Source organism: Hirundo rustica, chromosome 13, assembly GCF_015227805.2.
Source record: "Hirundo rustica isolate bHirRus1 chromosome 13, bHirRus1.pri.v3, whole genome shotgun sequence".
Lineage (NCBI taxonomy): Eukaryota > Metazoa > Chordata > Aves > Passeriformes > Hirundinidae > Hirundo > Hirundo rustica.
Window position 1 is genome coordinate 10550440 of NC_053462.1, and position 11535 is coordinate 10561974.

The 11535-nt window shown below is 45.8% G+C and overlaps 1 protein-coding gene and 1 non-coding gene across 6 annotated transcripts in view; both read left to right on the forward strand.

Moving 5' to 3' along the window:
- The window catches only part of PDE8A (phosphodiesterase 8A), a 145132-nt gene that overhangs the window by 131646 nt on the left and 1951 nt on the right, over positions 1–11535 (forward strand). For 4 of the 5 annotated variants that reach the window (XM_040077231.2, XM_040077233.2, XM_040077232.2 and 1 more), the window contains exons 21-27: positions 600–729; positions 1446–3306; positions 3846–3970; positions 6087–6413; positions 8225–8387; positions 9704–9845; positions 11332–11392. In XM_040077231.2, the coding sequence (XP_039933165.1) occupies positions 600–729; positions 1446–1552 (237 nt within the window). In that variant the 3' untranslated portion in view covers positions 1553–3306; positions 3846–3970; positions 6087–6413; ... (1 more) ...; positions 9704–9845; positions 11332–11392. The remainder of the gene's footprint in view (positions 1–599; positions 730–1445; positions 3307–3845; positions 3971–6086; positions 6414–8224; positions 8388–9703; positions 9846–11331; positions 11393–11535) is intronic. The other variant, XM_040077230.2, reaches the window with a different exon arrangement.
- LOC120759012 (small Cajal body-specific RNA 15) lies at positions 11046–11177 on the forward strand. Its single transcript, XR_005703106.1, has one exon. It is a non-coding gene; the product is annotated as a small Cajal body-specific RNA 15 (non-coding RNA).

The window sequence follows — 11535 nt, forward strand, 5'->3', positions numbered from 1 at the left end:
TCCCATCCCATGAGACAGAGCAAGGATGCCTTCTGTACCCACAGAGGCTTTGCCTCGGGATCATCAGGTTCTAGTGTTTGGATGGGAGCAGCACTCACTCCAAGAAACACTGTAAGCCCTTAGCACACTGTGCTGAGGCAAGGTTTTAGGAAGATGTGGAAAAGGAGAAGGCAGTCATTATTACAGATGATAGACCAAACACTGAAGTTGGAACTTGGCACCCCAAGCAAGGGGCGAGGGAATAAAAAAGGTACATTGCCATGTCTGGGTGGGACAGATCACTGCTTCCATCAGGGACTGAAAATGGTTGAGCACCTCTTAGGTCCAAAGCAGTCAGAACTTGGTAATATGTGAAGTAACTTAGGGTCAGCTTGTGTGGAGATACAGGAGGTAAATGTGGGTAAATGTGGAAGGCACTATTTGTCTGCTGTTTTGCTGAAAATGAACAACTAGGTGCTTAAGATTGTCGCTGCTGCTTCAGATTTGTTCAGGTTCCTCCTTTGATTTAGATTCATGCTCTAGTCAGTGACAATATGCTGCTAAAAGAAGCCCATTAACAGAATGTGTCTTAGATGAATAATCACTAATATTTTTTACAGACTGATGAAGAAAGGAGACAAGGTTTACCTGTTGTGATGCCAGTTTTTGACAGAAATACTTGCAGCATCCCCAAATCCCAATTATCATTCATTGATTACTTCATTATTGATATGTTTGATGCCTGGGATGGTAAGCAAAACTCTGCTGTTTCCTGATGTGAACATTTTGTGAAAATTTGAAACTGCTGTGATACAAAATTTCTTTTTTATGGCTCCTAAATAAAGGGAGAGAAAAAGGAAGATTCCTGCAGTTCAAGCAAGATTAATAACTTCTTTATTGCTTATAAGTATTGCTACAAGCAGTTCTCATGGCTTGTCTTTAATATACTAGATTCAGGCAATCTTTAACTTTTTAAACTTGCTTCTCTGTAAACAGAGAACAGAAGACATTCTCTTTGATAGCTCTTTGAGCACAGTGATTTTGTCCATGTTAATACTGGTCATTCTTCAACGCAAATTTCTACAGTCTGGAAACTGCTTGAGGGAGCAGCTGTTTCCTTCCAAGTGCTGCCTCCGTGGTAAAAGTGGTCAGAAATGTGACTCTCCTGAATGCCATGTGACTGAGGTTTGATGGGGCAGGATAATTACAACCATAATTAGCTATGCCCCTCCTGGAAAACCGTGTTCCTTTGCTGGGACTGCAATACCAGTATTAAGTAGATTTACAGAACAGCTCTCAGAGTGCTACACCAGTGCTGAGAGCTATACAGCCAAGCATCAGCACGACAGATTCAAGCTTTTCTACTTAACACAGTTGCCCGGATATTTCAAGTGGTACTTAAGCAGACAGAATCTGTGACTGCTTCAGTGCTGCAAACTCAATGCTTTCTGCCCTTTTTTCCCTAGCATTTGCAGACCTGCCAAATCTGATGGAGCATCTGAATAATAACATTAAATACTGGAAAGGACTGGATGGAAGGAACCTGCGAGTCCTTCGACCACCACCAGAATAGCGGTTAGACCACGGCGTGTCATTCACTAGCCAGATGCATATTTATTCAAGCTCACTTTTATCTGTGTGAATTCAGATTTGTTTTGGTCTCTTCAGTATTACAGTAAAGCTAGCCCATGCACTTGGGGAACTTTCACATTCAAGAGAACACGAGGTCAGCAGTTGACTTCCACAAAGTACCATGTGTGGACTCGGATGAAATAAGCCCACCAAGTGGAATTACACTGGATTGCTGGAGTACTTGTACTGAGGAGGGTTTATTATGAACATACTTCTGCGATACCTTCATACCAGCACGTGAAGCTGGAAGACCTTGAAGAGAATCCTCATAAAAAGGACATTCACTAGAAGTTTATCTATTAATAGAGACTCACAGCTTTTATGAGAAAGCTACATGCTTTTTATAAGCACTTAAGACAGTTATGTAGAACAATCAGACATTTAAAGTGCAACTGTCTATGAAAGAATTTTTGATCTATGAAAAATAGATGTACTGTATTTTTTCACATCACAGAAGGTGCAATCATTCACTTCTGAGCACTACTGAAAGTGAGTTCTCCTTAAGAAATTTAGTAGCAAATGTAAAAAATAACACAAGAATTTTTGAGGTTGATCGTTAGCATCTATGATTAAAATGTTATGTTTTATTTATTTTGTTAGATGTTCAATATTTTCTATGAATTTATAAATACTTAAAAGCCAAAGCCAACTTTAGATGCATTATAAATTTACATGATTCATACTCATTAATATACATTTAATTGATGTACAGACCTTTTATTTTCATAATGCAAATACAAAATACTATACAATGATACATTTTTATTGCACTGTAAGGATAGATGTGTATGTTTAAATATTGTCTGATTTATGTTAATTAAAATAAGTTTTATTAAAAAGGTCTCACTTGAGAATAGTAGAATAAACAAGAACTGTATACTGTCTGAGCACCAGAACTGCAGTAGTTCTCCCACAAACCAGTGAGGACCACCTGATCTTCTCTTGGCTACAAAAATAATAATGTGTTGGAGCTCTTTGTTTTCTCATGACATTTTATGACTGAATTCCCTGTTAAAGTCTGCCTTATTTTATATAGTATTTCTACAAAGCATTCCACAGCATATATGAAGAGGTGATACTAAGCATCTAATGAATTTCAACATTTTATAGCCAATGTATTTTCCTCTGCCATAAAAGAAAAAGAACATAAAACCACCAACAAAAACCTTTAACTCAAGAAGTTTGTAAAGGCTGTGTACCTTCACAATTTGAATGAAACCTTCATAGCAACAACCAGAAAATAATAAAATGTATATTTTAAGAAGTGTCAAGTCCTACCCATTTCATTTGAAATGTATGTGCACTTTGTAGTCTGCAGACTAACAAACGCATGAAATTCTTTTAAAAATAACTAAGATACTTTTTTTCTGGGGAAGGGAAAAGTTGAGGGGGGCTGAACTGGCATAAGGGTGATGAAAGGTGGTATGTAGCTGGCAAGCCCATCAGACCCTTCTGATGGGTCTCTTCACAGCCACACGCAGTGTCACGCTGTGCTCCACTGAAGGACTCGAGGACTATCCCGTCAGCCTTCCCAGTCAACAGAAAGGCACCAAAAGGCACTGAAAGAGTTGCTGACTGTCATTACTGCAGAGGCAATTGACTTTAGACACCTTCTGAACCATTCCTGTAGAAGCAGAAGCCGGGAAGAGGTGGATGATGGAGCTGTTCAGGGACTGCAGCAGGAGCAGCCTTAAGGTAAGAAAGGAAGAGGTGACCTCTCTAGGTGTTACCTGCTTCTGTGTTTCTTCTTCCTCTCCAAGCCAGTGAGACTGATGGGCTACCACCATTTGTTCCTGTTAGTGTCATGCCTTTCTGCCCTCACCCTGCTTGTCTGGTCTCTTTACCTGCTCAGAATTCAGTTATATGCTGTTGGGGCAGGGAATTCACTTTTGTAATTCCATTTAGTTCATTGTTGTGTGCATATTGCCAAAGCCAGGGGGCTCAGACCCTGTGAGGGGTGCCCAGACTGTGCCACTGTGTCACTGACCATAGTAGGACAGGAGCTTCTCTGCTCAGTCTACCAGAGAAGGTTCTACAATCAATGCTGAAGGAACAGATATATTTTCATTGAAGGCACAATAAAACAAGTATCCTGTTCTCACAGGGAACATGCAAGGACAGGGAGAGTTAGCTGACAGTTCTCCTGGCAGGATTACATTTTATTTCCCTATGCTGCAGCTATTATAACCAGCTGTGATTTGCTACCTGGTGTTAATCTCTTCTGTTCCTTGCAGGCTCCTGTGTCGCCATTAGAGGAAAATTGCATCATACCATCAGTATCTCCTCCACTTATCTGCTGCGGTGAGGATGGGAGAGGAAGTGTGGGCATGAGCATGTGGGCCCAGAGACTTGTCTGCAGGTAAAAATCATGGCATTATTTAGGCTGGAAAAGACCTTTACAATTATGGAGTCCAATAGTTCCTCCAGCACTGCCAAATCCACCACTAAACCATGTCCCCAAGTGCCACATCTACATGTTTTAAATCCCTTCAGGTATGGTGATACCACCACTACTCTGGGCAGCCTGTTCCAATGCTTGACAACCCTTCAAATGAAAAGAATTTTCCTAATATCCAATATAAACTTCCCCTGGTGCAACTTGAGGCCATTTCTTCTTGTCCTATCACTTGTTTCCTGGGAGGAGAAACTGACTCCCACCTGGCTACAACGTCCTTCCAGGTAGTTCCAGAGAGTGATAAGGTCTCCCCTGAGCCTTCTTTTCTTCAGGCTAAACACTCTTGCCATGAGGGGCCCAAACTGGACGCAGCACTCGAGGTGTGTGTGGCCTCACCAGTGCCCCGTACAGAGGGACAATCCCTGCCCTGCCCTGCCGGCCACCCCGCTCCTGACACGGGCCCGGTGCCATCGGCATTCCCGGCACAGGCTGGCTCCTGTTCAGCTGCTGCTCCCCAGCACCCGGGGCCGTTCCCGACGGGCACTTTCCAGCCCCTCTGCCCCAGCCTGTAACGCTGGGTGGGGCTGTCGTGACCCAAGGGCAGCACCCGGCCCTTGCCCCTGTTGAACGTTGTACCACTGGCACCATGGCACGGATCCAGCCTGTCCAGGTCCCTCTGCAGAGCCTTCCCACCCTGCCGCAGAGCAACATCCAACTCGGTGTCATCTGCAGACTGACCGAGGGTGCACTTGATCCCCTCATCCAGATCCTCGATGAAGGTATTAAACAGAACTGCCCAGAAAAAAAAATTCTTCATTTCTTCATAGTAGTTAATATTCTGGGTTATATTAATATATGGTAAAAAAGCAGTTAATTTCATCTGCTATAAAAATACCAGATGCATCATCATTGAAAAGATGTGATCAATATGATTAATTCTCTGAAATTCACACTGCATCTTTATTTCTGTTACTTGGACTGCAGAACTGTGCCAATTAACCCTCTCTATAAGCCAGATTTATGTCCATATTGGTGTACAATAATTTCACTTAACATAAAACACTGATTTTCAGTCTCTGCAGCTTTGTTCACTCTGCTGTCCATCTAAATTTGCCAAGGACAGATTATAATTAAAATCTGGAACCATGATGCCTGATCTTTACTTTCTTCCCACTGAGCTTCTCTCCAAGCCACGCCTCTGAAGCCTTCTGTGCACTGTGAGGCTGTTGCCTATTCCATGGGGGTAGATCCAGGGTGCTGCCCATGCAGGGTGAAGGACCTTGCTGTGGAGCAGTAATAGCTCTAACCTGATATTCACTGCTCCGGGATGAAGATTATTTGGATCATGCTTCAGCCATTCCACATTCCCTTCCTTTATTCTCCAAGATTACACAGCAACATCACGTGCCCTGTGCTCTGAACCCTTTCCAGCTTTTTGAACGGTCACTCAGTGATGGAACTTCCTGGGGACAGAAATGGCTTTACTGATGGTCCTTCACCATGGAAGGGAGAGCACTGGAATAAACTGAGCATGATTGGAATGTTCCCAATTTCAGTTAGGCTGGCAGTCTTATGCAGTGTCTGCACTTTTCATTTGTTCTTGCTTTAATGCTAATACAAGAGTAAATTCCAATGTAGACATGATGAAGGAGAGGTCCTTTATGCATCTCCAGGGCTTTAGTATAAATCTTTGTGTGTTAAAACTTAATAAGGTTCAATAATTCAGCATTAAATGACAGAATGACTGGCTCTGTTTTCCATGCTGCATATTTTCTATCAGGTAATCCTGCTTCTAAACCTGGGTATCACTGTAGATGCTTCCAAGTGAATCTGACCTATTATGATCTGGTAAAAAAAATGTTGGCTTCTCAGCAAATTGTCCTAGATTAGTATCTTTCTCCCATGTATAAAATTCAGAGTAATAATTGCTTATTCTGACAAAAGGAGAAACATGACAGGTGGTATGCACAGCTACCTTATCACAGGTCTGAAGATGGCTTTCATACTGCAGTTTACCCAGTGGCTATATAGAAATTAAAAATCACATGAAATGGAATGAATGCTTTGTTTTTTGTTGCAGTGCCTTTTCGTCTGGGTGTTTCTGTTTGTCCCAGTAGAGGAATCATTGATAAAACACTTAAGAAAATGTGTCTTGAACATGAAGGAATTGAGCAATGGCAAAGCCATTCCTGCCTAAAAGAGAAGAAAGGATAATAGATATCTAATAATCACTTGCTGGGTGCTGAGAAACAGCACAGGCAAGCAGTAGTCAGCTGTGCCCTTCAGTGAGACCAGAAGGGTTTGATTCGTGACTCTGCAAGGAGTGCTGTGAAATGAAGTCTCAGAGCGATTCGCAAGCTTCAAAACAAATAATCTCTCTGCTGATGTGTGACATCATGCCTCCAAGGTACAGGGGTCCCAGGGGTGCTGTTAAATGATAGCAGGATGGAGTGCAGTTTGTCCTGACATGATGTTTAGATGCAGAAAACAAGCTTTCAAATTGCTGCCATGTCCCTGTGCAGCCTGTGCTGCTGGTTCAGAACAAAGGGGATGTCCAGGAGTTTCAGCTGTTTTTTGCTGAAGCTTTGGCTCTGTGGGCAAAGGGCTGTGGCTTAACTCCACTGAATGCTTTCTCTCGGTGCCTGCTTTGAATGTTACTTTGGCAAAGTGTCTCATGTTTTCCTTTTTTTCCACTTGTTTAGTATCTTTAAGACTCTCCTCCCACACTTCCCATGCAAATCTCAGTGGACTGAGCTCTGAAGCTTTGGCAGTTGCCTCTTTAGCAAACAGTGCAGCTCAGTTAGGAAAGGCCCAGGAACCAGAGCCACTAAGCAAAGTAGCTTTGGGGCTTCTAAATATCTTTGAAGTCCTGGATCTTCAAGCCCCAACAGTGGTTTACCAGGATGTGTTAGGCCAGGAAATAATCTTCTGGTCTTCTCATGTTCCACTTTCCCCCCCTTCTCTTCCACCTTCTCTTCTTCCATTTTTCTTCTTAGCTCATTTGCTAGGAGTCTTTGCTTTCACTTCCACTGGCTGATCATCTCTCTCAAACACACAGCCGTAACACTGGGACTAAACGCTGCCTTTCAAACTGACTCTTGCTGCTTACTACAGCTTTTACCACAAGAAAATCTTTTTCTTTCTGGCTCAAAGTGAGCCTGGAGAAATCTAATGGCTGAAAGCCATACACTGGTATCCACAGGCAGAAGGAGAATACAAACACAGTTAACTGAAATAGCTTTTGAGCACTGCAGTGCTGCTGGGGCAGTGGGAATATGTGTGCAAGGTCTTTGGTACTGTAGTCCCACATGCAAAATGAAGTTCAGGAGTGTTCCCAGGCACCTCTGCCTTTGAGGTTATGTTAGCAAGCACAAGCAGCTGGGGACACTCGATGAAATTTGAATCTGCCTTTTCTTGGTTGCTTGCTCCCCCCGTCGAGTGGCAAGAGTCATTGCTAGAGCTGAAATTCATCTTAGTTCAGCCTATGGTAATTAACAGAAATTACTTCATCCTTTCATTACACAGGTAGTGAAATAGTGCACCAATGCATACAATTTTGAAGAGGAAGCCAGAAAGGTGATTCCTGTCTTTGAGACAAAAGAGGGAATTTAGCCAGTGTATAATTATTCAAGTTGGTCCTGTCTGTATTTAATATTCCAGAGTGGTATTTGATGTAAATCCTTCCCCAGAGTTCATTACATTAGCTCTTAGCTCAAACTGAGCATGCTGAGTGCCAAGTTCAGCATGCAGCGTGTTTTATCACCAAGGAGAATGACGTAAACCTGGTGGTCCTGCAGCTCCCCAGCTCAGGGGCGGAGGTATGGCTTTGTCTTCAGCGTAAAGATGAAATGGAATATGTTTGATAAGATTTTCTTGGTATTTGAAGCGTAAAATATGTGAGGAATATTGCTTTTTACCTCCAGCAAGAACTGTTCCTTTTGGCCTATTAAAAAAAAAAAGTTACTTTGCTTGTAATATTACTCTACACGGAAAAGACCCCTAAGCTTTACAAGCAGATGCACAGAGCCCTTTCACGGGTGGGTGAAACGAGCTGCAGGGAAGCACAGGAGCTTGTGGGCATCCACGCCACGGCAAACCCTGGCCTAGTCCTGGCTGCTGCTGAGGGCTCTGGCGAGAATCCTGCTGACTGCCAAAAAATGGGAAAAGAATTGTAGAAAGCAGGTGCTTTCATAACGGTTTGTCTCTGGTGTTTTTCAGAGATACTGGTCAGAGCTCCTGAGATGCCAGAGCTTCATCCTCCCACCCCACTGTGTGCTGAGCTTGGTGAGACTCCCGGGAGAACCGAATGCCAGCGGTGGGCACAGAGTCCCAGCACTGTCCCCAGGCTGGGTGATGCCAGCTATTTCAGGCTCTGCTTACCGTAAGTAAGGCAGACTGCAAGGATACAGCGGGGATGGGAGTGCTCAGGAACAGGCAAGACGCCCAGCCACCCCTCTGGGACTGGGCTGGGAACGGCGCTCTGAACATCAGACACGGCTTTTGGGGTTAATGACGGAGAAAGACTCCAACTGCGTGAATCCAGACAGTTTTCAGGACATTGTGAAAGCAGAGTGAAGCACTCCTCACCTGACAACCAAGCCCGAAAAGCGAGCAGCCCCTCAAAATCCATGCTGGCAGACTCAGTGCCAATGTGCTGTCCCTTGTTATGACAGGTCTCTGACAAGACAAGGTCAGAAAGCACAATGTTTTAGCTGCTCATCATGCCAGAAAGAAACAAAAAAACCTAAACACCAACAAATCAACCAACAGAAAACCACACAGAAACCCCAACAACAACAACAAAAACCCCAAACAACCCAAAGCCTTGTTTTAAAATAAGCTGTTTTAAATAAACAAGTGTTGTTTGAACCACAGCAGAGTACGTACGTAACAATGTTTGTTAAGTAAATATCAGTGACATGTTTAAGTCTGGCTCAGTAGGTATTAGCAAAGTGGTATTTGTGTTGCTTTTGTTTTAGCAAGAGTCAGTCGTGTTTGTAGAAGGTGGTCTGAAAAAAGAGACTTTGATTTGGGGTTTTATTTCTTCCATCTGCCTACCACTAGCCCCACTTTGGAACTTACAAGTATAAGTCCTTCCCTATGCAATGAATTTGATGAAGTTATACTTGGCTGAGTTTGGTTCATTATCTGCCTCATGAGTGTAAACTACACATACTTCCATGTATGGGAGGCAAAATGTTTATTTCATCAAGCATTTCTTTTATTTACCCAGACCATGAAATGTATCTGACTCTTACTGCACAGACACAATACATAGTTCTATTACAGCAGCCTGGCTGCAGCTTTCACGTCAGCGCAGGGGCGCAAGGCAGGTGGTGTTGGGTTGGCCCCAGGCATCGCCTGATGATTCACTTTCGTATATCAGAGAGAGAATGTAAAGGGATTTTGTTTGGGGATTAAGAGAAAACTTGAGCGTATTCAACTGGCTGCAAAATGCCTCCGAGGCAAGGGAGTTAACATGTTACTTCTGGCCCAGCCCAGCGTGGATGAGGGCGCCCGTGCAGGTGATTTGGGAGTCGCGGAACACCCATCTCAGGGGTGAGAAACAGCCGCTTCGTCCCGCCCCAGTCCTGCTGGTGGAGGGAGACCCAGGAGCTGCTGAGAGCTGGTGGCTCTCCCTCCGCCGTGCCAGGGCTGTGCTAGCAGCGAGTGTTATTCTCCTGCTTTGCTCTGCAGGATCTGTACATATTAAGGGAAGGAATGGAGATGGGACAAGCACAGCAGGCGCTGCACAGGACGGTGGCTGCTGGAGACAACTCAGCTGTGCGTGGATGGAGCCATCACTGGGGAAGGCGCTCCATGGCCCAGCCGAGGGCAGGTAGGCTCAAGTGGGTGCCGAGCGTGGTGAGCTGGGCTTAGTCCGTGATGTCTCGGGAAAAGGCTGCGCCAGTGAGGCCAAGGCTGTGGGAACAGAGCTCCCAGTCTGCGGGAACTCGAGGGATCTCTCCCCGCCCGAGGCGCCGTCCCGGCAAAGAGAGGTAAAGAAGGAAGGAAGGAGGGAAGGAAGGCGGGCAGCGCCCGCCCTCTCCCCGCCCTCTGCCGGGGGGCCGGGCCGAGCCCCGCCCGCCGCGGGAAATGGCGGAGCCACGAGGGGCGATGGGTGAGCGCAGGGGGCCCCGGCCCCGCTCGTTCCGCGGCGGGCTGAGCTGGCCCCGGCCGGCAGCGGGAGAGCGGCGGAGCTCGGGCACGGCCTCCCGCGCTGGCTCGCACACGGAAAGGCCTCGTCGCCCTGCGGCCGGAGCGGCTCCCGCGCGGTGGCACCGAGGCCCGGCCTGCCCGCGGCCGTGCCCGGGAGCCCCGCGGCCCTTGCAGGAGCTGCCGCCGTGCTGCGCGTCCCGCCCGGGGCCCGTGGAGAGGCGCTCCCGCCCGGGGCCCAGGTAAGCGCTGCCCGCCGGGGCCACCGCCGCCCGGGAGGGGCTGCTTTGTGGGGTAGACCCACTACTGCAGCCATTCTGGGGCTGTTTAAGCCACAGCTTTGTGTCTGGATTTTATTTAGCTTTTACTTAGCTCCTGAGCTACTTAGCTGTGGGATGAGCACACTTTTGGCAGAGGGCGCAGCCCCTTACAGCCATTTTGTGAAGCGGTTTAGGTCTGAGTATTGCTTCCAGCAGAGCAAGTAAAGCTTAAAAAATAAGCCTGTTTGGAAAAGGTTTAAGTAAGGTGGGCTAGGAGAGCTGAGTCCCAGCACATGTTGGCAACTGAGCACCCCACCGTAAACGCGATGGAGAGAAAATTCAAATAAAAGGCAGTGTTGTGTTTTGGACTGGCCCAACACTGCAGTAAAGTCTGAACAGGAAGCAGAGCCGTACCTTTGCATGGTCCTTGGTTGCTTTGTTGTGTGCTGCTAATGACTGATACTGGTTACTGTCGGGAAACAGGTGGGCAGTAAAAAGATCGAACTGCATTTGAAGACAGGAATAGGGAATTGCTTCCTGGATGAGTGGTTAGGTTCTGCAGTCTACTTTAGGAGGGCTCAGTCTGTTCTGAGACTTTTCAGGAGCTTCTTCTGGAGATTCACCTGGAGGACTAAGAAAGTGGAGCCAGTGGCACTATATTGACTCCATTGATACTATCCTCCTAAATTAAATGGTGGAAGAACAAGGCCTGCCTGTGAGATACAAGTCAGGACCTACTTGATCTGCCTACAGTGTTTTAATGGCAATGAGAAAGAGCAAGTTAAAAGTCGTGTGTTTCTGTAGTAAAAGGTTGGGTGTGTTTGTTTTAAGTCTACATTAAACTGTATTTCAGGGCTATTGTTCTGTATTTGTGCTTTTGACATGTCTCACCCATATGATTGCTCACAGGCCCTTTGTTCCCGGCTCCAGCAGTGGGTGAGGAGGGACACTGGACATGCCTTCGATTATGGTAATCCGTTTAAAAACTGCTTTCAGCCTTGGAAGCCTGTGTGAGACCAGCGAGGCCTTCTGAAAGGGCTTTACGTGATGCCCTCCAGTGGCAATAATGTGGATTTGAAATCACAGGGATTTGGAAAAAGGGATCCTTCTGGC